Source organism: Moschus berezovskii, chromosome 4 (assembly GCF_049115385.1).
Source record: "Moschus berezovskii isolate FMDL1 chromosome 4, NW_MosBer_1.0, whole genome shotgun sequence".
NCBI lineage: Eukaryota > Metazoa > Chordata > Mammalia > Artiodactyla > Moschidae > Moschus > Moschus berezovskii.
This window is the reverse complement of record NC_142463.1, coordinates 401237-427363: the sequence shown is the minus strand read 5'-3', so window position 1 is coordinate 427363 and position 26127 is coordinate 401237. Positions and strand designations below refer to the sequence as shown.

Here is a 26127-nt window from a genome sequence, read left to right as displayed (position 1 = left end):
CGCCCACTCTCCAGCCAGCGGCCACGTGTGCCCACCTTGGGTGAGGACTCGGGAGCCTGAGCACCCCGCCCACCACCAGCACATCTCACTTCAGGTCTTTATTGAAAGTGGCAGGAGCCTCTCGGACGCTATGAAGCCAACACCTTAACCTCAGAATACCTAGGGAAGCAAGGAAGTTTGATTTTCTTAAAAAACAACCACCTGGCTGACATGAGTGCTTATGAGAAGACACAGTACCTGCTCCTACAGCACAGGGGAGCAGCCTCCAGGGGCGGGCGAGCCAGGCGGGAGGCGGCAGGTCTGCCCTGTGCATCCCTGCCCCTCCGTCTGGCAGCGAGCGGAGCCCCGGGGGCCAGCCTGGCCTCAGGGCATCAAGCAGACCAAGCCCGCCGCCTCTGTGGCCGAGGCCCAGCCGGGAGGGGACATGGGAGGGGATGGCCCGCTGCGGGGCGGGGGCGCAGCCAGGACAGCACAGGGCCCTGGTCGGCACAGTCCTGACCACACGGCTGCAGATGGAGGCCCTCCTCCTGGCGCAGACAGGGCTTCAGCGGGCTGACGTCAGGTGGTTCCTGCTGTGGGAAAACCTGCAGACCAAAGGCTGGGTCACTGCTTCGCCCTGGGCGTGGGCTGGGCCAGGGGCACAGGGCCCACAGAGCCAAGCCCTGCCTGGCGAGGAGCACCCATGGCAGCCTGCGGCCTCCAGGCCCTCACCTCTGCACCCGCTCCACCAGGTGGGCCATCAGCTTGTCCGAGATTCCAGGGCAGGACTCCTCAGCCAGGCTAAAGGCGTTCTCCAGCTCCTCCAGCGCCCCCACGCCCCCGCCGCTCTGCTTGTGCTTCTCTTTGAGCTGCACGGACACCCCCAGGCTCCTGACTGGGGGCCTAGGGAGTGGCCTCCCTGCCCCACCCAACCTGTGACTCGCAGCAGGAGGCGGTGCTGGCCCATGGTCCCTCCACACACAGCCGAGAGCCCCTGAGCACTGAGCAGGCGCTCCCAGCTGGCCCTGCTCCCTGGGCCTCGCTCCTCTAATCACAAGCTTTCTCCCAACCCCGGGTCCCAGAAGCCCACAGCCCATGTCTGCACGTGAGCGGCCCGGCCAGCCCCACCAGCGTGACAGCTGGGACTAGGGGCCCACTCACACCCCGCAGCTGTGGAGGCCCCACAAGGAGACGGCCTGGCCGGGGGGCTGAGGACAGGTCAGCCTGCTCACCCAGCACACAGAACAAACGGGCGAGGAGCACACACCTCCCCGGACACCCACCCAGCAGGCTGGCCTCAGGCCAGCCCCCAGAGCCGGAACCCGAAAGGGGCCCAGCCAGCGGGATGTGGCCACGCCTCCCACACCCATCACACCCCAAAGATGCCAGCCCCAGGAGCCCTGCTGTGCATCCCCAGGAGCCCACGTGCCCATGGACAGCCCACCCCTACCAGTTCCTGCCTCCAACCCGTCCCCTTCCCCGCCCGGGTACCGCAGGCCCAGGGTGGGAGCCTGCCCACCCCCGCCTCCCTTGGTGTGGCTCCGCTGCCTCCTCTCAACATCCACCCCCGTTCCCGGGCTCCAGGGCCAGCGTCACCCTGGGTGTGAGCCCAGCCACAGCCCACTGCTGGTGACTCACTCCTGGGGACGCTACTGACCGCCCCTGAGCAAGGGACACAGACGCTGGGTCACGTGACCACTGGGGAGTGGCCCCTAAGGCCTCCCTGTCCAGGGCCTGACGCCCAAGACCAAAATCTCCCAGGCTCTCTCTAGACAGGATCACCCCGTGCCTGTGGTTCAAGATAAAAGGTCCCAGGATAGCAGCTCATGTTCAAAGCCCTCCTGGGGCCCCAGAAGACCCTGGCAGGCTCGGGATCTTGAGGGTCAGTTGAGGCTGGCTTATCCCAGCCATCTCTGGTCCTTCCACTCAAAACACCGGGTCCAAGCGGTCAAACTCACGCGCCCAGAGGGACCCAGAGAAACTGTGCCACCCCAGCTCGGCCCTCACCTCTCCGAAGACGGGCCGGACCAGCGTGGACAGGCACTGCGACCTCGGCTGCCTCTTGACGGGTTCCGCTGACTACAAACACAGAGCGTGCAGAGATAAGCAAGGCAGAAGCAGCGAGGCGCAGGCAGCTGCGAGCCCCCCACCCTAGTTCTGGTCTCCTGAAGAGCCACCCTGGGGGAGCAGGTGTACCCAGGTGGTAAGTCCCCCACAGCCTGCTCCCTACGGCACCCCCAGGGCCAGGCCGACCTTCTGGGGGCCGTGTAGAGCCGTCCCCTTGTGCAGCTTGCCGTGCGGGCTCGGCCGGATGGTGGGGGGGAACGTCCAGATGGGCCCCTGCTCTCCATCCTCGGGATCTCCGTCTCTGAAGGGGACAGTGGGAAGTTACACGGGGCCCGGGGGTCAGGAAGGCCCCGAGGTGTACTGGTTCACGGCCCCAAAGGCCGACCCCTGCCCCAGGGAGCCCGCCTCAGCCCCGTGGGAAGAGCTGGCCCTACATGTCGGAGTCCTCGGAGCTGGACTCCTCGCCGTGGCCCTCCGACCTCCAGCGCTTGTAGCGGTCAATGAGCTCGGTGAGGAAGGAGGTCTTCTTCGTGTAGCGGGTGATGAACTTGTGCTTCAGGAGCTCCTTGGCGGTGGGCCGCTGCCGGGGACGCACACAGGTCACCAGCCGCCGGGCAGACAAGTGCTGCCCAGGGAGCCCCTGGCGCTCAGAGCAAGGAGGCCTGGGCTGAGCCTGGGGCCTCAGCATCGCTGCCCCCGCTGGGAGCCTGGTCAGGAGACCCCAGGTGGCAGGGGCACCCAGGGGGCTGCGTGGCTGCATGCCGTCCCCAAGGGAAGGGCCTCCCTCCAGACCCTCTTGCCCTGGGCCAGGGGCACAGAGGAGCCCACCCTGGCAGAGCGGACGGGCCTCTGGCCCTGTCACCTCTAAGCTCCCACTACAGACAGACAGCATATCCCTCTACGCACGCACGCACACACACGTGCACACACACACCCGCTGTCCTGTGGGGCCCAATTCCAGGGGCTCCAACTACGCTCAGCTGTGCAGGCCTCCTCGCTACTCATGAGCTGGGGATGGGAGATGCTTACAAATCGGGGGTCCTTGTTGAGGCACGCCTCCACAAACTCCTTGAAGGGCTTGCTGTGGTGGCCCTCGAGCGTGGGTGGGCTGTTCTTGGGGATCAGGAACAGGACACGCATGGGGTGCAGGTCGGAGTTGGGGGGCTCGCCCTTGGCCAGCTCGATGGCTGTGATCCCCAGCGACCAGATGTCGGCCTGGACAGAGAGCCAGGGGCCACTGCAGCGCAGGCCGCCCGAGCCCCACAGCCCCCGCGCTGCAAGCCGCCTCCCGCCCGGCCCACCTTGAAGTCATAGGCCGACTGCTTGATGACCTCAGGCGCCATCCAGAAGGGGGTGCCCACAAACGTGTTCCTCTTGATCTGTGTGTCCGTGAGCTGCCCCGCCACCCCAAAGTCGGCCAGCTTCACGTCGCCCTGCTCCGAGAGCAGCACGTTGGCGGCTGTGACACAGACCGCGGGCGTCACCCTCCACACCGCCCAAGGAAGCGCCCCCAGCCTCTGCCGGCCTCCCACAGAGGGCTGCCCTCAGCCCCGAGGCTGCAGCACACTGCCCGTGGGCCCACGCATGTGCACCCTCAGCCGGCCCCAGTGACTCCCGTCAACACCACTGAAGATGCGCACACAGGAACCGCCCTCCCTGCCAAATCGCTCAACAGGCGGGGGGACCCTGACGTCCCTCGCTCTGCCAGTCACGACCCTGCAGGCTGGCCTGGCCACTCACGTCCACCAGCATGGCTGCTCTCACACCTCACGTTCACAGACTAAGCAGGGCCCCCCCCGCCACGTGCAGGGACACAGTGCTGAGCCGGCCCCATCTGTTACTGGAAACAGCGGGACTGCCAGGTCTCCGGGGCCGCAGCGAGCACTGGGTACCACTGACCCCGCGCCCACGCCACCCGCCACCGCGTGCCCCGAGGCACCTTTGATGTCCCGGTGGATCTTGCGCTCTGAGTGCAGGTAATCCAGGCCCTTCAGGATCTCTCGCAGGATGGTGGCAATGTAGGTCTCCTCCAGGGGGCCCGGTTTCAGCTGCAAACGAGGGGCCAGCAGGGCCTCAGGTGTCCCCGTGAAGCCCACCTGCCCCCTCCCCACCACCCCAGACCCAGCACTGACCCTGAGCTCGCCCGCCTCAGAGCTGGGGGTGGGGGGACCCTCTGCATGGGGGAGCCTCCTATTTCTTTAGCCACTGTGTTTTGACTGCACGGGTCTCGGTTACACCATATGAACTCTTAGTTGCAAAACGTGGGATATAGTTCCCTGACCAGGGATTGAACCCAGGCCATTAGAAGCATGAAATCCTAGCCACTGGACCACAAGGGAAACCCTCTTCAGCCACTTTTCTAATTAAAGTTTCAGATGGCTGTGGGGGACGTAACAGCTGAGAACAGGGACCTGGCCACACTCCTGAGCCTGTCTGCTAGGGGACTAACCTCCTAGCCCACAGGCCAGCAGAGGACCTGGACCCCTCAGCACCAGCTGGGTCCTGAGGAACAGCCAGTTGCCGAGACAGTGAAGGAGGGGAAGCCACAGGAACCCAGGATTCAAAGACAACCCCCAGACAACTTCTTCAGTCTGGCCCAGCCCCCGGGCCCCTGCAGCTCACCGGGCCCCCAGCTCACCAGGTCCAAGGCGGAGCCGCCACCCAGGTACTCCATGATGATCCACAGCTTTGTGCTCTGGGGAAGAGAAGCTTGTCAGCAGGTGGCAGCAGGCAGCATGGGGCCCCAACACATGCCCAGCTGAGCTGACTCAGCCAGGATACCCACCGGGAGCGGGAGCGGCAGCCGGCCTGGCTCCCCTCGCCACACCCCTGTGCAGATGCTGCAGACGAGCCGTGCACTCGTGACGGCAGCGGAGCTCACTGTCCAAAGCCCTGGGAAGGGCTCCGGCTCCAGGGGGCCCACCCTGCCCCGGGAGGGGCACAGGCGGGCCACTCTAGAGCCAGCCACTCCCTGCTCACGCCCTGCCACCCCTGGGCTCCCCTCAGGACAAGGCCAGGGGCCCTGGGAGCCCAGTGCATACTTCCTCCTGTGGGGATCGCTGCCCTGCAGACCAGGCCCACGGGGGGCAGACCCAGCCAGGTCTCCAAAGCAGACCGGGCCTGCCAGCCCCGTCCCCACTCTGGCCACAGGGACCTGGCAGCCCCCTGTGACGGCGGGGCACCTGTCTCGGGGGGTTGGAGCCAGCCCCGCCCGCAGTACCTTCAGGTAGGAGCCGAAATAGCGCGTGATGTAGGGGCTATCGCACTGGCTGAGCACGGTGATCTCCTGCTGGATGTCCTCGATCTCGTCCTCCGCCTCCTCCAGGTCGATGATCTTGATGGCCACCACCTCCTTGGTGCGGTTGTCAATGCCCTTGTACACCTCCCCGAAAGAGCCCTTGCCGATGCGGTCGAGCTTGGTGAAAAGCTCCTCGGGGTCCACTCGCGAGTGCTGGGGACATGGGTGAGCGGCCTGGTCAAGGGCGGATGGCCAGGGAGCCCCCCTAGATTCTTTCCTCACTTCTCATATCCCTTTTCATTAAAAAAACCTAAAGATACCTCCACACAGGGGCAAACGTCCCCAGAGAGCACTGAGAGGCTGGGGCTCTTGGCAAGAAACCAGGGCCACAGGGAAGGCAGAGTGGCCATGCAGGTCACCCCTTTGTGCCCACAGCCCAGGCGTGGGGAGGACCCAGGGAGGCGAGTCATGGGTTAGGAGAGACAAGAGGGTGGAGCACAGGGAGCTGGGGGCAGCTGGACAACGGTGCTGGGCGCTGTGGGCACACAGGGCCAGCTTCACAGGCCGCTGGCTTCGTGGGCAACAGCCTGACCATGCTGGGCCACCAACCATAACCACCTCCAGGGAAGGGGTGACAGGTGCAAAGGACCCGCTCACTCAGCTTCCCAAACCGGAAACTGCTCTAAACAGTAAAGCCTATTCATCAAGGAAAAAAACGTCACAGGTTCTCCCTGCACACCTGGAAGCCACACACCTTACAGAGAGTCCTCAAGACAGTGATGCCCTCACCCCAGCACGGAGCTGGAAACCCACACTTTCCTAGACGTTCAAATGGACAAAAAACCACCCTCCCCACCTGGGTCTCAGGCTGGAGCACAGACTCGCCCGACAAGGCACGGAGCCTCAGGCAGGCTGAGCACCAGGACACGGCAGCACAGGAGTGCCCATGGAGCAATCTGGCTTTCGACCTTGACTCTCAGTGTCCAGGCCTGAGACAGCTCAGCATGGGGCTGCGTGGAGGACAGCAGGGCATCCTTCATCCCCACCTGCATGGCCCCCTGGGTGCTGAGATCACCTTGCACCCCCACTGCAGGCGCTGGAGGCCCAGGACCCCAGTGGCGCTGGTAGGCTGGCAGGGAGCCTGCATTTGGTCCACACAGGGGCAGAGAGGGTCTCCCGAGCGTGTTGGGCCGCAAGTCCACTGGACACAGCTCCCTCCAGACTGCAGCGCTGCCCCAAAGGCACCTGGATGCCCCACTAAGGCGGTACCATACCCACCTGTCCGTGCGAGTGCCCTGGCGCTTGGGGGGTCGGGCCAGGGCAGCCGCTCACAGGCTCTGAGCAGAGTCCGGGGGCATAGGGCTCTCCCCAGGGCAGGGCATGGTTCGGGGCCCACTGGTTCCAGACTAAGAAGACATGTCAACCCGAAACGGCCAAGAGCAGCCTTCCCGGGGCTGTCACCAGCAGGGAAGAGCTCACCCAACCTCAGAGTGCCAGGCGAGTGGGAGAGGGTGCAAGCGGCAGCCTTGGGAGAGACCCGGCCAGGGAGCCAGGAAGCCGCCTCCTGCCACCCCCTCAGCCCCGCCCAAGCCCATGCTGTCTCGGCCCGAGCACACCTCTGGTCCAGCCCGGGCTCCAAAGACAAGCTCCTCTCCCTCCAAGGTGGCCTCAGGGCAGATGCCAGCCTGGCAGCACTAACAGGCACCACCCGTCCCCCCGGCGCTCCCTCGGCCGCCCCTTCCCACCATCGGGCCTCTGCCAGTGACACCCCTGCCCACAGGCCAGGCCACAGGCCAGTCTGGTCCCTCAATATCCTGACCAGAAACGCCCCATGTGGGGCGCCCAGCCCTCCACAGCCTCAGAGCAGAGCACAGGACAGAACCCTAACCAGAGGCCAGGCCTAGTAGGGGAGCGGGGAACCTGGCCCAGCTCTCGGTCTCTTTGGGTCCCCATGGCTGCAGGCTGGGCACCTGAGTGGACAGAGGGCCCCCAAGGTGCATCCCGGGACAGCCTGCTTGCAGCCCGGTGGGGTAGAGGAGAAACAGTGCCCGGGGCCGGGTCGCAGCAGCCCTTCTGAGACCCGAGTCTGGACAGCCATGCAAGCTGCTCGCTCGGCCCAGACCTCCATGCTCTGAACCTGCCCTGGGGCGGCCCGGTCTGCAGTCACCGCTCAGCCGTCTGCACGTCCACTTAGCATCATCCCCCAAGTGAGGGCTGGCCAGTGGACCCCATGCACCCACGACGGGGGGCAGTCACCTGCACAGGGTGCTTCCACAGCCGCTCAGACCTGGGCAGGAATCACAGCCAGGCAGGGGCCCAATGCACAAGGCTCCCCTGCGGGGAGCAGGCCACTGCCCCACGCACACAAGAACTGCCTTGCAGGGCCATGGTGACGACCATCTCAAGGAAAACAACGTCCTGTCAGGCTTCCTGTCACCGACAAAGACCAAGCATCTCCACCCCTGAAAGGACAAAAGGGGCTTCCTTCCTTCGGGGTCCCTTCCTCAGCTCCTCTGAGTTCCGCTCCGTCCCCAGGCAAGAGGCAGCCACCCAGGCCCCACTGCAAGCACCACCAGCACCCAGGTGAGGGGCCGCTCACAGCGCTATGTCTTACGGCCCGTTCCTACAGCCCTTGACCTCGAGCCAGACTGCTCACCCAACATCTTAGTCAAGGGACTTGGAAGACGCACGTGTCCTAGGGGAGCACGAGCCCATCGCCCGTCAGCGGCCCACCTGCAACAACGGCGTGGCGCCCCGGGGGTTCTCTGAAGAGCCCAGGTGTCTAGAACCAACCGGACTCCAGCTCCTCCTCCCCCGCGAGGACACACACTTCCTGTTCCACCCAGGCTCCCAGTCCTCCCAAACTGGGCTGACCAGAGTGAGCCTGAGGGCTCAATTCTCTTCGAGAGGCACTCCCACCACCTCACAGCCATCAGCCTAGACTGCACCCGAGCTGACCAGTTAAGAAAAGCAAAGGCCCACAGCTAGGGTGAAGGACCACCGCACCAGCTGGGGCATTTACTTCCCAGCAGCTTCCACTCACAACTGCCTCGCAGTAACAGAAAAGCAGGGGGAAGTGTGGACCACAAGCCCTGACGGCGGCTGCCCCAACCCTCCTAACTGCAGCCATCAACCCCAGGGCATGCTGTGGAGGGGCCCCTGGACTCAGGCAGTTAATGCACAGAGCCAGACCCCTCAAAGTGCTGTGGTGTTAGTAATTTTGAGAACCTACCAGCCAAAAAACAGTGGACATCTCCCAGGCAGGCCCCCCCAGCCCAGTGGCAGCCCTCTCCACCCCTCGAAAGAAATGCACAGGCGTGTCCTCTGCCTTCCCTGCACATGGACACTCCCAGCCCCCCTCGTCCCCCTCAGCCCCTGCCAGGGCTGACAAGGCCCCTGTCCCCCCAGCCGAGGTGCTCGTGGACCCTGACCTGCCGCGGCCGTACAGGTGCAGAGAGCCAGTTTCTGCGGCCCAGCCCTGTGCCAGCGTCGGTCTCTGCACACCTCCAGCTGACCCCGCACTGAGGCTACACTTTGACAGGCTGATGGGCTCCTGCCCCACAGGACGCTGCCAACGGGCGGACCCCAGTCAGCCCTGCGCCCACCCAGTCTGAGCACCTGGCGACTGCTCCCGCTTTGCCCAGGGCTGCGCATCACGGGGCTCCCACCTCTCCTCCCACACGCGCCCTAACAGGGGCTGCTCTTCTGAGACCTCCGGACCACTTTTCAAAAGACAGTCCTTGGGGAAACGGCCTTTCTCGAACCCTGCAGCCGGCGCTCCCTCCCAGGCGAGCGGGCACACCCGCGCACCGCCCAGACGCCCACCCTTACCTGGTTGGCAAATCCCCTGAGGTGAGCCATGTCTGCGCGGCCCTCACACCATTCGCCGCGCCCCCGGGAGGCCACGAGATCCCGCCGGGAGGCTCCGGAACCCGCTTCAGGCCGCTTCAGTCAACTGGAGGGAGAGCAGACCGGCTCGGGGCCCTTTTCCGGTACGCGGGGCTCCCCGTCCCCCGGGGCCCGGCGGCACCCGCTCCTCCAACCATCTGGGGACCAGGTGGAGTCAGAAGGGTCCCCCGAAGGGCTCCCGCCGCACGCCCTCCGCGCCCGACCCTGCCTCAGGCCTCCCCGGGGAGCCCCCGACACCCGGCGCCCCGAAGCCGCGCACACGGCCCCGGCCCCCACGCTTCCTCGGGCCCCGGCCCCAGGCCCCGGACCCCGCTGCCCGCCCCGGGGCCCCTCGCCCCCGGCCCCGCCCCGCGGCCGCGCCGCCCGGCCCCCTCCCCAACCGGCCCGGGCGCGGGCCAGCCCGGCGGCGCGCCCACCTCCGGGGGCTCCATCCCGGCCTCCCCCGGCCCGCTCCGCAGGGCCCGCGAGGGCTCCCACCCGCAGCCTCCACTCGCCCGCGGACGCCGAGGCCCTCAGCTCGCGAGACAGCGGCAGTAGCGGCGGCGGCCGGAGAAAGCCCGACGGCGGCGGCGGGGGCGGCGGCGAGGGCACGCGGCGTCGCGGCTCAGCGCGGGGCTTTCTGGGACAGCGAGTCCGTCGCTCGCCCCGCGCTGGGGCGTCCGCTGGCGCTGGACTACAAATCCCGGAAGGCCACGGGCTAGAGCGCAGTGGAGACCCGCAGGGGCGCCGCCGGGAACGCTGGGACTCCGAGTCCGGCTTCCTGACGGGCGCGGGCCTACGTCTCCCGGCAGGCCGCGGGGCGGGGCGGGGCCAGGCGGTGCCGGGGCGGGGCGGGGCGGCCGCGGGAGGGTCCGCTCCACCCTCACGCCGCTAGTCCGCACCTGAGCGGACCTGGCCCCGGGCTCCCGCCGCGTCCTACCGGCCCCGCCACTTGCGGCCTCCGGGCTTGGGAGGACTGACCGGCCTAGAAGTGTCTTGGAATGTTCAGTTCAGTTCAGTCGCTCAGTCGTGTCCGACTCTCCGCGACCCCATGAAGCACAGCACGCCAGGCCTCCCTGTCCATCACCAACTCCCGGAGTTCACTCAAACTCATGTCCACAAAGTCGGTGATGCCATCCATCCATCTCATTCTCTGTCGTCCCCATTCTCCTCCCGCCCCAACCTTTCCCAGCATCAGAGTCTTTTCCAGTGAGTCAACTCGTCGCATGAGGCGGCCAAAGTATTGCAGTTTCAGCTTTAGCATCAGTCCTTCCAATGAACACCCGGGATTGATCTCCTTTAGAATGGACTGGTTGGATCTCCTTGCGGTACAAGGGACTCTCAAGGATCTTCTCCAGCACCACAGCTCAAAAGCATCGATTCCTCAGTGATCAACTTTCTTCACAGTCCAACTCTCACATCCATACATGACCACGGGGTAAACCATAGCCTTGACTAGTCGATCTGATCACATGGACCACAGCCGAATGTGGTCCACTGGAGAAGGGAAAGGCAAACCACTTCAGTATACTTGCCTTGAGAACCCCATGAACAGTATCAAAGGGCAAAATGATAGGCTACCGAATGAGGAATTCCCCAGGTCGGTAGGTGCCCAGTATGCTACTGGAGCTCAGTGGAGAAATAACTCTAGAAGGAATGAAGGGATGGAGCAAACGCCAAACCAATACCCAGTTGTGGATGTGACCGGTGATAGAAGCAAGGTCCGGTGCTGTAAAGAGCAGTATTGCATAGGAACCTGGAATGTTAGGTCCATGAATCAAGGCAAATTGGAAGTGGTCAAACAGGAGATGGCAAGAGTGAACATAGACATTCTAGGAATCAGTGAATTAAAATGGACTGGAATGGGTGAATTTAACTCGGATGACCATTATATCTACTACTGTGGGCAGGAATCCCTTAGAAGAAATGGAGTAGCCATCATGGTCAACAAAAGAGTCTGAAATGCAGTACTTGGATGCAATCTTAAAAATGACAGAATGATTTCTGTTCGTTTCCAAGGCAAACCATTCAATATTACAGTAATCCAGGCCTATGCCCCAACCAGTAACGCTGAAGAAGCTGAAGTTGAACGGTTCTATGAAGACCTACAAGACCTTTTAGAACTAACACCCAAAAAAATCTCCTTTTCATTATAGGAGACTGGAATACAAAAGTATGAAGTCAAGAAACACCTGGAGTAACAGGCAAATTTGGCCTTGGAGTACGGAATGAAACAGGGCAAAGGCTAATACAGTTTTCTCAAGAGAATGCACTGGTCATAGCAAACACCCTCTTCCAACAACACAAGAGAAGACTCTACACATGGACATCACCAGATGGTAAACACCAAAATCAGATTGATTATTATATTCTTTGCAGCCAAAGATGGCGAAGCTGTATACAGTTAGCAAAAACAAGACCAGGAGCTGACTGTGGCTCAGATCATGAACTCCTTATTGCCAAATTCAGACTTAAATTGAAGAAAGTGGGGAAAACCACTAGACCATTCAGATATGACCTAAATCAAATCCCTTATGATTATACAGTGGAAGTGAGGAATAGATTTAAGGGACTAGATCTGATAGATAGAGTGCCTGATGAACTCTGGACGGAGGTTCATGACATTGTACAGGAGACAGGGACCAAGACCATCCTCATGGAAAAGAAATGCAAAAAAGCAAAATGGCTGTCTGAGGAGGCCTTACAAATAGCTGTGAAAAGAAGAGAAGCAAAAAGCAAAGGAGAAAAGGAAAGATATAAGCATCTGAATGCAGAGTTCCAAAGAAGAGCAAGGAGAGATAAGAAAGCCTTCCTCAGTGATCAATGCAAAGAAATAGAGGAAAACAACAGAATAGGAAAGACAAGAGATCTCTTCAAGAAAATTAGAGATTCCAAGGGAACATTTCATGCAAAGATGGGCTCGATAAAGGACAGAAATGGTATGGACCTAACAGAAGCAGAAGATATTAAGAAGAGGTGGCAAGGATACACAGAAGAACTGTACAAAAAAGATCTTCACGACCAAAATAGTCACGATAACGTGATCACTGACCTAGAGCCAGACATCTTGGAGTGTGAAGTCAAGTGGGCCTTAGAAAGCATCACTACGAACAAAGCTAGTGGAGGTGATGGAATTCCAGTTGAGCTATTTCAAATCTTGAAAGATGATGCTGTGAAAGTGCTGCACTCAATATGCCAGCAAATGTGGAAGACTCAGCAGTGGCCACAGGATTGGAAAAGGTCAGTCTTCATTCCAATCCCAAAGAAAGGCAATGCCAAAGAATGCTCAACCTACCGCACAATTGCACTCATCTCACACGCTAGTAAAGTCATGCTCAAAATTCTCCAAGCCAGGCTCCAGCAATATGTGAACCGTGAACTCCCAGATGTTCAAGCAGGTTTTAGAAAAGGCAGAGGCACCAGAGATCAAATTGCCAACATCCGCTGGATCATGGAGAAAGCAAGAGAGTTCCAGAAAACCATCTATTTCTGCTTCATTGACTATGCCAAAGCCTTTGACTGTGTGGATCACAATAAACTGTGGAACATTCTGAAAGAGATGGGAATCCCAGACCACCTGACCTGCCTCTTGAGAAACCTGTATGCAGGTCAGGAAGCAACAGTCAGAACTGTACATGGAACAACAGACTGGTTCCAGATAGGTAAAGGAGTACGTCAAGGCTGTATATTGTCACCTTGCTTATTTAACTTATATGCAGAGTATATCATGAGGAACGCTGGGCTGGAAGAAGCACAAGCTGGAATCAAGATTGCTGGGAGAAATATCAATAACCTCAGATATGCAGATGACACTACGCTTATGGCAGAAAGTGAAGAGGAACTCAAAAGCCTCTTGATGAAAGTGAAAGAGGAGAGTGAAAAAGTTGGCTTGAAGCTCAACATTCAGAAAACAAAGATCATGGCATCTGGTCCCATCACTGCATGGGAAATAGATGGAAAAACAGTGGAAACAGTGTCAGACTTTATTTTTTGGGGCTCCAGAATCACTGTGGATGCTGATTGCAGCCAGGAAATTAAAAGACGCTTACTCCTTGGAAGGAAAGTTATGACCAACCTTGATAGTATATTAAAAAGCAGAGACGTTACTTTGCCAACCAAGGTCCATCTAGTCAGTTCAGTTCAGTTCAGTCGCTCAGTCGTGTCCGACTCTCTGCGACCCCATGAATCACAGCACGCCAGGCCTCCCTGTCCATCACCAACTCCCGGAGTTCACTCAAACTCATGTCCACAGAGTCGGTGATGCCATCCAGCCATCTCATTCTTGTTCGTCCCCTTCTCCTCCCGCCCCCAACCTTTCCCAGCATCAGAGTCTTTTCCAGTGAGTCAACTCGTCACATGAGGTGGCCAAAGTATTGCAGTTTCAGCTTTAGCATCAGTCCCTCCAATGAACACCCAGTATTGATCTCCTTTAGAATGGACTGGTTGGATCTCAAGAGTCTTCTCCAACACCACAATTCAAAAGCATCAATTCTTCGGCACTCAGCTTTCTTCACAGTCCAGCTCTCACATCCATACATGACCACAGGAAAAATCATAGCCTTGACTAGACGGACCTTTGTTGGCAAAGTAATGTCTCTGCTTTTCAATATACTATCAAGGTTGGTCATAACTTTCCTTCCAAGGAGTAAGCATCTTTTAATTTCCTGGCTGCAATCAGCATCCACAGTGATTCTGGAGCCCCAAAAAATAAAGTCTGACACTGTTTCCACTGTTTTTCCATCTATTTCCCATGCAGTGATGGGACCAGATGCCATGATCTTTGTTTTCTGAATGTTGAGCTTCAAGCCAACTTTTTCACTCTCCTCTTTCACTTTCATCAAGAGGCTTTTGAGTTCCTCTTCACTTTCTGCCATAAGCGTAGTGTCATCTGCATATCTGAGGTTATTGATATTTCTCCCAGCAATCTTGATTCCAGCTTGTGCTTCTTCCAGCCCAGCGTTCCTCATGATATACTCTGCATATAAGTTAAATAAGCAAGGTGACAATATACAGCCTTGACGTACTCCTTTACCTATCTGGAACCAGTCTGTTGTTCCATGTACAGTTCTGACTGTTGCTTCCTGACCTGCATACAGGTTTCTCAAGAGGCAGGTCAGGTGGTCTGGGATTCCCATCTCTTTCAGAATGTTCCACAGTTTATTGTGATCCACACAGTCAAAGGCTTTGGCATAGTCAATGAAGCAGAAATAGATGGTTTTCTGGAACTCTCTTGCTTTCTCCATGATCCAGCGGATGTTGGCAATTTGATCTCTGGTGCCTCTGCCTTTTCTAAAACCTGCTTGAACATCTGGGAGTTCACGGTTCACATATTGCTGGAGCCTGGCTTGGAGAATTTTGAGCATGACTTTACTAGCGTGTGAGATGAGTGCAATTGTGCGGTAGGTTGAGCATTCTTTGGCATTGCCTTTCTTTGGGATTGGAATGAAGACTGACCTTTTCCAATCCTGTGGCCACTGCTGAGTCTTCCACATTTGCTGGCATATTGAGTGCAGCACTTTCACAGCATCATCTTTCAAGATTTGAAATAGCTCAACTGGAATTCCATCACCTCCACTAGCTTTGTTCGTAGTGATGCTTTCTAAGGCCCACTTGACTTCACACTCCAAGATGTCTGGCTCTAGGTCAGTGATCACGTTATCGTGACTATTTTGGTCGTGAAGATCTTTTTTGTACAGTTCTTCTGTGTATCCTTGCCACCTCTTCTTAATATCTTCTGCTTCTGTTAGGTCCATACCATTTCTGTCCTTTATCGAGCCCATCTTTGCATGAAATGTTCCCTTGGAATCTCTAATTCTTGAAGACATCTCTAATAAGTTAAATATACTGGGTGATGATATACAGCCTTGATGTACTCCTTTCCCAATTTGGAACCAGTCTGTTGTTCCATGACCAGTTCTAACTTGCTTCTCTGACCTGCATACAGATTTCTCAGGAGGTATTTGATCTGTATTTTACCACAAGTAAAAACGAAATGAAAAGCAAATTCAGTTCTGACGTATGCTACAACAAGGATGAACCTTGAAAATGTCATGTTAAAGGAAATAAGCCCATTACAAAGGAACAAATGCTGTATGATTCCATTTAGGTGCGTGCCCTCAGTTGTTCCCGACTCTTTTGCAATCCCATGGACTCTATCCCACCAGCCTCCTCTATCCATGGGATTATTCCGGCAAGAATACTGGAATGTGTTGCCATTTCCTAATCCATCCACTTAGGTGAGGTATCAAGAACAGACCAGGAGACAGAAAGTAGAATTGAGTTTCCAGGGGCTAGGGGATGCGGAAATGGGGAGACACTGCCTAGTGGGTACAGAGTTTGTTTGGAGTGATGACACAATTCTGGAAATAGATAATGATCATGGTTATACAACATGGTGAATTTACTTAATGTCAGTGAATTGTACACTTAAAAACGGTTATAACAACAAATCTTTTGTCATATATATTTTACCACAAATTTGTAAAAAGCAATGATGTGCTGGATTTCATCAAAAACTTAAATTTTCCTTTCAGAAAAACATTTTAAGAGAACGTGAAGACAAGCTATAGAGTGGGACAAAAATTGCAAATCATATCCAACTATATGTACTGAAAATATATAAAGAGCTCTCAAAAATCAACAGTTAAAACGGGACTTCCCTCATGGTCCAGTGGCTAAGAATCCACCGTGCAGTACAGGGGACAAGGGTTTGATCCCTGGTCAGGGAACTAAGACCCCACATGCTGTGGAGCTCCCAAGCTGGTGCTGCTCAGCTCCTGAGCCTGCATGCCACAGCTAGAGATAGTCCACGCCCCCCGCAAACGTGCAACGTGCTGCAAGTAAGGCCCAAGGCAGTCAAATAAAGAAACACTTTTTTAAACCCAGTAAGAAAAAATTGAGAGTAGTTGAGCAGACACTTCACCAGGGAGATGCAAGGATGGCAAATAGCGTGTGAACAGATGCTCAGATCATAGCTCTCAGGGAAATGCCAGTTAAGTCCATAATGAGATACTAAGTACTCACATATTAGAAGGGATAAAATAAAAATCAATCTGATTTTAGTACTGACCATCTGGTAATGTCCATGTGTAGAGTCATCTCTTGTGCTGTTGGAAGAGGGTGTTTGCTATGACCAGTGCGTTCTCTTGAGAAAACTCTGTGAGCCTTTGCCCTGCTTCGTTTTGTAGTCCAACACCAAACTTGCCTGTTATTCCAGGTAACTCTTGACCTTCAACTTTTGCATCCCAATCCATTATGATGAAAAGGACGTCTTTTTTTGTTGTTATTGCCAGTTCTAGAAGGTGTTGTAAGTCTTCATAGAACCGTTCAGCTTCAGGTTATTCAACATTAATGGCTGGGGCATAAACCTGGAGAATTGTGATGTTGCATGATTAGCCTTGGAAATCATTTGCCGAGTTCATTCTGTCCTTTTAGAGACTGCATCCAGGTACTTCATTTCAGAACCTTTTGTTGACTATGAGGGGTACTCCATTTCTTTTAAGGGATTCTTGCCCACAATAGTAGAAATAATAGTCGCCTGAATTAAATTCGTCCATTCCCATCCATTTTAGTTCACTGATTCCTAAGATGTTGATGTTCACTCTTGCCATCTCCTACTTGACCGTGTCCAATTTAACTTAATTTGTGGACCTAATCAGGGCTTCCAGGTGGCACTAGTGGTAAAGAACCTGCCTGCCAATGCAGGAGATGCAAGAGACACAGGTTCGATCTTTGGGTCAGGAAGATCCCCTGGAGGAGGAAGTGGCAACCCACTCCTGAATCCTTATCTGGAGAGTCCCATGGACAGAGGAGCCTGGTGGGCCACAGCCCATGGGGCTGCAGAGTCTGACCTGACTGAGCAAGCATGCACACGCATAAGCAGGGACCTAGCATCCCAGCTTCCTAAGCAGACCTGGAACTGACTATGGCTCAGATCATGAGCCCCTCTGAAAAATTCAGGCTTAAATTGAAAACAGTAGGGGAAACTATTAGCCATTCAGGTATGACCTAAATCAAACCCCTTATGGTTGTACAGTAGTAGTGAAAAGTGAAGTCGCTCATCTGTGTCCCACTCTCTGGGACCGCATGGACTGTAGCCCGCCAGGCTCCTCTGTCCGGGGGATTCTGCAGGCAAGAATACTGGAGTGGATTGCATTCCCTTCTCCAGAGGATCTTCCCGACCCAGGGATTGAACCGGGGTCTCCCGCATTGCAGGCAGATTCTTTACCATCTGAGCCATAGGGATTATCCAGTGGAGGTGACAAGTAGATTCAAGGGATTAGATCTGGTAGACAGAGTGCCTGAAGAACGATGTGTACAGGAAGCAATGACCAAAATCATCCCAGTGGAAAAGAAATGCGAGAAGGCAAGGTGGTTGTCTGAGGAAGCTCTACAAGCAGCTGAGGAGAGGAGAGAAGTGAAAGACAAGGAGAAAGGAAAGATGCACCCAGCTGAGCCCAGAGCCCCAGAGAACAGCAAGCGGAGATGAGAAGGCCTTCTCAAACGGGCAAAGCAAAGAAAGAAGACAGCAATACAACGGAAAAGACTAGGGGTCTCTTCAAAACCACTAGAGCTACCAAGGGAACATTTCATGCAAGGATGAGCATGGTAAAGAACAGAAACAGTAAGGACTCAACAGAAGCAGAAGAGGAAGAAGAGGTGGCAAGAATACACAGGAGAACTGTAAAAGAAAAAGACTCTCAGGAGTCTTCTCCAACACCACAGTTCGAAAGCATCAATTCTTCGGCACTCAGCCTCCTTTAAGGTCCAATCCTCATACCTGTGCATGACCACTGGAAAAAGCATAGCCTTGACTAGATGGACCTTTATCGGCAAAGTGATGTCTCTGCTTTTTAATATGCTGTCTCGGTTGGTCATAGTTTCCCTTCCAAGAAGCCAGCATCTTTTCATTTCATGGCTGCAGTCACTGACCACAGTGATTTTGGAGCCCAGGAAAATAAAGTCTGTCACTGTTTTCATTTTTTCCACATCTATTTGCCATGAAATGATGGGACTGGATGCCATGTTCTTGGTTTTTTCAATGTTCACTTTTAAGGCAGCTTTTTCACTCTCCTCTTTCACCCGCATCAAGAGGCTCTTTAGATCCTCTTCACTTCTCTGTCATTAAGGTGGTATCATCTGCATATCTAACTTTGTTGATATTCTTTCCAGCGATCTTCTGCTTCATCCCGCCCAGCATTTCACACGATGTACTCTGCATATAAGTTAAATAAGCAGGGTGACAATATACAGTCTTGAAGTATTCCTTTCCCAACTTTGAACCAGTCCACTGTTCCATGTCCGGTTCTAACTGTTGCTTCTTGACCTGCATACAGATTTCTCAGGAGGCATGTCAGGTGGTCTGGTATTCCCATCTCTTGAATAATTTTCCAGTTTGTTGTAATCCACACAGTCAAAGGCTGTAGTGTAGTCAATAAAACAGAAGTAGGTATTTTTCTGGAATTCTCTTGCTTTTTCTGTGATTCTGTGTTGGCAATTTAATCTCTGGCTCCTCTGCCTTTTCTAAATTCAGCTTGTGCATCTGGAAGTTAGCAGGTTCTGAACGGGTGTGTGGGGAAATGCTGGTGAGTCTTCCTGAACTCCACAGAAGGCTGGGACAGCACCCGGGCCTCCGCACAAGGCCACGCTCATCAGGGAGGAGTCCCGGGGCAGACCCAGTGCTGGCCCTCTTGGCGGGGGCTTCTCTGCCACCAGAGCTCGTGTTGTCTTTGGCGAGGCCCAGCCTGGTGGTGCCCAGGAGGCCCCGTACTTCCCGTTGCTGCCGCCCCTTCCTGGACTGTCTGGGCTTCCGTGGCCTGCGTGACTCCAACGGCCGGGTGAACCTGGTGCTGGTGTCAGGATTCTGCAGGGACCCCGGGTCTGGGGCCTCAGGGCGGGGTCGGTGCCCTGCCTCTGCTCCATAGGGTGCCCTCTTCCAGACACACTGGGGTCCGCCCAGCTCACCTCAGGGTGGGAGCAATGCATCCCGAGCGGGGACAGTTGGCCAGTGGGGCCTCCCAGCCCCAGGAGCGGGTCCCTGAGGGAAACCACCAGGCCTAGGGCTGAGCCTGGAGGTGAGCCCTGTGGAGAGGGGGCAGTGAGGGTGCAGAGGCCGTGCTGGGCGGGCAGCGGTGGGACCGGCCTGGCCTCCTCTCCCAGGGCTGAACCTGCCCCCCTGGCCTCTTCCAAGGACATGTGCAGCCGTGGGAGGGGGTGTAGAGGGCTGGGCCATGTCCGGGGTCCCCCCAGCACCACCCCCTGGATGCAGGGACACAGGAGGGGCGCTGCAGGAGCAGAGGATAATGTGTGTGGGGAGCGGTGATGCCGATGGCTGGCGCCATGGGGTCCGCAAGGCCGTCCGTCCTGGGGTGTCCGGGGATGGTCTGGGTGACAGGGCAGCAGGGGGCACCGGGTGGAGCGGCCTCTGGGTGGGTACAGGGTGGAGCCAGGTAGTGGGCACCTCAGGGCAGAGGGCTGCTGGGACCCCGGCCGGCCAGCACGTAGGCCTGCAGGCACCGCGGGCCCCTGGAGTTGCTGCCCACCTGCAGACTCCAACCCTGCTGCCCACACACACCCGTGCTGAGCCTCAGCTTCTCCTCGCTTCAGCGGGGATGGTGAGAGGGCCCCCGGCCGAGAGAAGAGGTCTCTCTGCCACACGCACCCCGATGGGTCCCCGGAACCGGAAAGCTCTCTTTGGAGTCCAAGTTCCCTGTCCCTGCAGCAGGTTCAAGTCCAGAGCCCGGGCAGACCTGGCTTTGCCAGACCTGGGGGGGCACTGCCTGCCAAGGCAGGGGTCTCCCAGGGAGGCTCGCTTCGTGGGTGCGGCAGGAGACTCTGGTTATGGTGTGGGAAGCCCACAGCCTCCAGGCACTAAAGGGGCACCAGGGGAGCTGGCGCCCTGGCGGACGAGCAGGGTTGCAGAGCCCTTGGCGCGTGTGTGCTGCTCAGAACCAAGGGCGACCCTGACCTCTAGCAGCAGCGCAGACCGGAACCTTCCTTTCTCTGCACTTTCCTCGTTTTCCGAGTATGCTTACTGACCAGGATTTACAGTCACAGTCAGAAAAGTATGTTGTCTTTGGCTGCTGGCCGTGACTTTGAAATCTCAGAACAACGCAGAGTGCTTCAAAATAGCATATTTGTGCATAAAGAGGGCCTCCAGACCTCAGGAAGGGGGAAAAAACGGAAGAAAAAGAACTTCTGTCGGGAAAAGGGATTGTCCCAAGAAGAGGAAGAGGGCCCAGTGGCCGTCCGGCCTCTGACGCCTGCCCCTGTCGCCGGGGCCGCCAGAGGACCCGGCTGCTTTCCGTGCTGCGGGGGCTGCGGGCCGGGGGCCCCTGGCTGCCCCCGGGCCCACGGGGGTAGGCTTCACACGCGGGCTACCCCCAACCCATCCACCCTGCTGGCGCCCAGTGGGCAGGTCCACACCTGTGGTTGATTTGTTTATTGCAGACAAGGGGAAAATCATCCACAGTTTATGGCCTTGGTGGAGCGGTTGTGAGGCTGGCTGCAGGGTCAAGGTCAGGATGGGGGGAGGGGGTGCCCTGGTCTCCACCTCCACAAGGAGATTGGGCAGCTGGGAGGGGGGCCCCCGGCATGCCCTGCTGCCCCTGGAGCTGGGGGTGAGGGGGTCAGGGCCCCCTCTTCACTGGATCCTCCCAAATGTGGAAACTGAAAGCGAGGAAGCAGCCCATGCCCCTGCCCCCCGCAGAGCCTTGCCTGGGGCCTGCCCTCCGCCCACTCTGCAGGCGCCCCACCTCCTCCCACCTCTAACCCTCCCTGAGGAGGTGCAGGGGTCACCAGCTGCCCCCTGTCCACCTCCCAGAGCCCCTCCTCACCCTAGCTGGCCCCTGGGCAGGCGGGCACAGTTGGGACCTGACCCTTGGGACGCCCCGAAGGCCGCCAGCCTGTTTCTCTCTCTGGAGCTCGGCCTGGGCCCAGCCTAGCTGCAGCCTGGGGTCATCGTTCTGAGACCGGGGCCGGGAGGGGTCCTGAGGGCAGGTCTTCCCTCCCCCACCGGCCTCAGCTAACCTCTCCTAGGAGCCGTTCAACCAGGAGTGTCCACTCTGGCCAAAGGTCAGCCAGGCTGTGTGGGACCTCAGCACCCGGCCTGCAGGGCCCAGGGTGGCCCTGGGTGAACATCCAGAACAAGCTGGATGACGGGTGGGGTGTAGGGGGACAATCTGGCCTCCTGGTGACTGGGACTGACCCGAGCCACGCTCCTCTCTGCCCACATGGGCGCTGTGTCTGGAGCGTTGGGGGCATGCGGTGTTTCCTGAGTCTGCACCCCAGGGAGCCCTGACCTGGGCAGGCAGCCTGCAGACCTGTCAGGGCAGGCGGCCCCAACGGCCACTTCCACAGGCGTCCCCGGGGCCTGGGCCGCCTTCTCCAGCCTCAGGCGGCCAGCTTCACCTTCCAACGCTGAAGAACGTTGCTGTTCAGTCGCTCAGTCGTGTCGGACTCTCGGTGGCACCATGGACTGCAGCACGCAAGGCTTCCCTGTCCTTCTCCATCTCCCAGAGTTTGCTCAGATTCATGTCTATTAAGGCGGTGACACCATCCTACCGTCTCATCCTCTGTCGTCCCCTTCTCCTCCTGCCCTCAATCTTTCCCAGCATCAGAGTCTTTTCCAGTGAGTCGGCTCTTCGCATCAGGTGGCCAAAATATTGAAGGGTGTTTGGAGATGGTCAAACCCAGTTTGGTGAAGACGGTGCCTTCTGACTGGCACCAACCTCTGCCTCCTGAACGCTGCCAGCACCACTCTGTGGAGAGAAATGGTCTGGCTCCAGCCTGAGGGCCCGCTGTCCCTTGCCCACTGGACAGAGCCCCACCTGCTGGCCCTGTTTGGGCTCAGATCCTGGTACAGGCCTCCCAGGGGGGCCCACAGCACGGCCCAGAGGTGGAGCTTTCAAATCGCCCCTTCCTGCTGGCACAGGGACGCTGCGTCTGGACATCAAGGCCAAGAAAATGACTAGAGACACACGATTTAGCTCAACCGTGAAAAAATGCGAACTTCAAAACCGTGACATGACTCAGGGAGTAAAAGGCCCGTCCAGTGGAACATGGTGCAGACGCCAAGCTGCTGCTGGGACGGTACAGTGAGGCTCAGGCTGAGTGCCTGCGGGGGAAACAGACAGAACCCCTCCCCATGGCCCCTCCCCATGGCCCCTCTCCCCTCCCCCTCCCGTGGCTGCCCTTAAGCCAGAGCGTGAGTCTTCAGTGCAAATTTTTAATATTTTTTCTATATTTTCCAGAATGTATCAAATGAATCAGTGTAAGTTTTATGACTAAGCTGCTGGGGCCGGCAGCCGGCCGTGCAGGGCTCTAAGCCCCCTCCCCTGGCAGGCTGAGAAACCTGAACAGACTGACAGCATCTAAACACCAAGATGAGACCACAAAGGGCGTGTGTTTCCTGCACGTTCTGGGGCCGCAAATCACCACAAACGGAGCTCAAGACCAAGACAAGCCAGCTTATGGGACAGCTGTCCATGGCGGGGGGGGGTGAGGGCCTGGGGGCTTTAAAACTGTCAGCAGCCAGTCCTGCTGGAGATTCCGGGGAGAGGCTAACTACCTCTTCCAGCTTCTAGAAGTGCCAGTGTCCCCTGGTTTGTGCCCTCCGCCCGCCTGTGACAGGGTCTCCATCACGCATCCCCCGCCCTCTGAGCCGACCCCTTCTCCCTGTCACAGGACCCTCGCGACGGCCTCGGGCCCACCTGACCATCAAGATGCTCTCCCACTCAAGACCCTCATGCAATCCCACCTGCTCAGGGCTGTGACGGGGGAGATGTTGCATCTCAGGGATCGGCACAAGGCCACCCTCGGGGGTGTCATTCTCTGGCACACGGAGCCCTGGAGTGAGGCCAGGACAGCAGGAAACACCCGCTCCCCAAGCCTGGGAAACCCAACTGACAGAGCAGCCAGGGGAGACCCTGCGAGGTGGGGAGCCCAGCGGAAGGAACTGTGACTCTGCAGTGAACACACCGGGGCTGCAGGAGGCGGAACCCAGAAAAGCACAGTCACGGGCCGCGGAGGAGGGGTGCCTGTCCTTCCAGGAGGAGACCAGGTGCAAGGACGGGGCAGGGAGGCCCCCCAACACACTGGGGGACGTTCCCCCAAACTGAAGGAAATGTGGGCCTTCAGGTTAGAAACTCTGGACCTGACACACAATAGAAAAATGTCACAGCTCCAAAGATAAAGACAAATCTTAGAAATGGAGGAGGCAGCTTCCCTGGTGGCCCAGGGGTTAGGACTCTGCCCTTCCAGTGCAGCGGCACGGCTTTGATCTGGGGTCAGAGAACTAAGATCCCACACGACAGGCAAAGGAAGCTGCAGCCCTAACTCCCCAACACCAGTGGGCCTGATTTCATTTGGAAGTGGAAACTTAGCGGATGTGACCAAGTTAGGATGGGGTCGCCCTGATGTTCTAAATACGGTGACCAGCGTGCTAGTGAGGAGGACGCTGAGGGGCCACGGGACGAGCCAGGCAGACAGGGCAGTGATTCGGTGCCAGGCCGTGGATGCGGGCACAGCATACCCCCGCCCCACCGCCTGCAGGGGCACGTCCCTGCCACGCCTGGGTGTTCGGACGTCCGGTCTCCAGACCTGGGGGAGGACTGGTGTCTGCCGTTCTCGGCCAGCAGGGTCGGCTCTGCGAGACTGAGGCAGGGGTGCAGGGCGCGGCAGGGCGGGGGTGGGTATGGGGGGAGGGCACACAAACCAGGATGGCGGGCACACCTGGAGTGCGAAGCCAGCGGAGGACGCTCCGGATTGCACTCCAGCCACAAGCTATCGAGCTGCCCAGGAAGAGGACCCCCTTCAGGGACCCCAAGACAGAGGCCGCCAGTCCCAGGCCCCGCTCAGACCCCATGGGGGGCTGCTGCACCCTACTGTTCTCATGGAAGGACAGCCAAGGATGCCACCCCAGCCCCGAAGGGAGGAGCCAGATCACACAGAAGAGCTGGAGAAACGGGGCCAAAGCGGGAGACCCGGGATGCCAGCCACAAACAAGCCCCTGAAATCCCAGTCCCCAGAGACTGACACGGTGTCCCCCAAACGGAGCCCAGGGTCCTCTGCTGAGAAGGCAGTCAAGGAGTAGGAGGAGGCGTCAGAAGCCAGGGGAAAGGCTGGGACTGGGGCGAAGGCACTCTCCTGATCTGGGGACCGGCGAACTGGCAGGAAGGCCCGGGGGAAGCCTCCAGGAGGTGACGCTGCCCGACCATCTGGAAAAGTGGCTGATACGTTTCTGCGGGGCCATGATGTGCCGTGGACGCAGCGGGTAGGCGGCGACTATACCCCCGGGCGGGAAGCGTGTCTAATCCGCTCAGCGGCCAACAGTACAGACACGGCTGCAGCCAAGGCTGATGGGGACGTGGTCACTCCGGGAGGACAGGGGACGTGGGGTGGGTGGGGAGACTCCATCCTCGCCCACTGTGGGGGCTGTCACCTTCAGTTTGGTTCAGTCGCTCAGGCGTGTCCCAGTCTTTGCGGCCCCATGGACTGCAGCACGCCAGGCCTCCCTGTCCATCACCAACTCCCGGAGTTCACTCAGACCCATGTCCATCGAGTCGGTGATGCCATCCAACCGTCTCATCCTCTGTCGTCCCCGTCTCCTCCTGCCCTCAATCTTTCCCAGCATCAGGGGCTTTTCCAATGAGTCAGCTCTTCCCATCAAGGAGCCAAAGGATTGGAGCTTCAGCTTCAGCATCAGTCCTTCCAGTGAATATTCAGGACTGGTCTCCTTTAGGACGGACTGGTTGGATCCCCTTGCAGTCCAAGGGACACCTTCGGTCTGGATGATTAAAGGGCACCGTTGCACATGCTTGCTCCGTGTTGCCCTGTCTTTCACTGGACAGGATAAGGGGCTTCCCTGGTGTCCAGTGGCTAAGCATCTGCCTTACAAGGCAGGGTCACCAGTCTGACCCCTGCTCTGGGAGGGCCCCACAGGCTGTGCTCTAGGCCTGGAAGCCCCGTGCCCCACCGGAGAAGCTGCTGTACCGAGAGGCCTCCTCAGGATGAGGAAGAGCAGCCCTCCCCTCCCCATAGAGAGCCTGTGCATCAGCGAAGACCACAGGAGATTCACGCATAAATAAATCTTAGGGGAAAAGCACGGTGGGGTAACTGCAGCCCACAGTACTGTGGTCCTGGGGGAATCCTGCGGGAGTGAGGGGACCGTGGGATGAGGGCCCACGAACGCTGGGTGTCGCCATCTGCGGGGGACACCTGAGTCCTGGGAAGCCTGGGTGCTCGGACGCGCCTGTGGGACTGTGGGGTGTGTGGAAGGCCCCTAGACAATCAGCACTGTGAGCATGACTCCAAATCTCTTACACAGAGCAGAACGTTCCAGCAGCCGACTGGAAAGAAGAACCTGGAAATTTTCAAAAGAAAGAGAGACCAACCAGAAATAAACCCACACACCTACAGACAATTAGCCCTTCTCAAACAGGCAAGAATATACAAGGGGAAAAGAGCTTCTCTTCAGCAAGCGGTGCTGGGAAAGCTGGCCAGCTGCATGTAAAGGGCTGACTCCCTCCCACCTTACACAAAAATAAACTCAAAATGGGTCAAAGGCTTAACTATAAGACAGGACACCATAAGACCCCAGAGGAGCTCACAGGCAAAACAGGCTCTGACACAAATCCACCAAATGCTGACATCTGTCTGAGAGATAAAAGCGAAAGGGAATAAACGAGGGAAAGTGATCAACCTCACCAGCTTCTGCACAAGAAAAGGGAGCCATGAGCAGAGCAAAAGGACGAGCTATAGACCGGGAGAAAATGACATGACCAGCAAGGCCTGAACTCCCAAACTACAGGCAGCTCACATGACTCAGCGGCAGAAAAACAAGCGGAAGCCCCGACCAGACTTTCTCCAAAGAAGGCATCCAGGTGGCCAATAGGATGCCCATGAAAAGATGCTCAACATTGGGAACGATTAAAGAAATGCAAATCAAAACCACAGTG

At 57.6% G+C, this 26127-nt stretch overlaps 1 protein-coding gene across 5 annotated transcripts; it reads right to left on the bottom strand.

Annotated features, from left to right (window-relative positions):
* Positions 1 to 83: 83 nt before the first annotated feature.
* On the bottom strand, positions 84 to 9820 carry STK25 (serine/threonine kinase 25). 5 transcript variants are annotated; one of them, XM_088835033.1, is made up of 12 exons: positions 9671 to 9820; positions 9116 to 9239; positions 5267 to 5497; positions 4685 to 4741; positions 3986 to 4094; positions 3348 to 3505; positions 3076 to 3261; positions 2481 to 2626; positions 2233 to 2347; positions 1987 to 2058; positions 712 to 848; positions 84 to 584 (listed from the first exon to the last, which is right to left on the bottom strand). In XM_088835033.1, the coding sequence occupies exons 2-12, from the start codon at positions 9143 to 9145 to the stop codon at positions 545 to 547; spliced, it is 1281 nt and encodes a 426-aa protein (XP_088691159.1). In that variant the 5' UTR covers positions 9146 to 9239; positions 9671 to 9820; the 3' UTR covers positions 84 to 544. The 5 variants fall into 5 exon arrangements, with proteins under 5 accessions (XP_088691159.1, XP_088691161.1, XP_088691162.1 ...); XM_088835035.1 differs by having other exon boundaries at positions 9116 to 9330; positions 9671 to 9799; XM_088835036.1 differs by having other exon boundaries at positions 9688 to 9775.
* Between the last annotated feature and the right edge of the window lie 16307 nt (positions 9821 to 26127).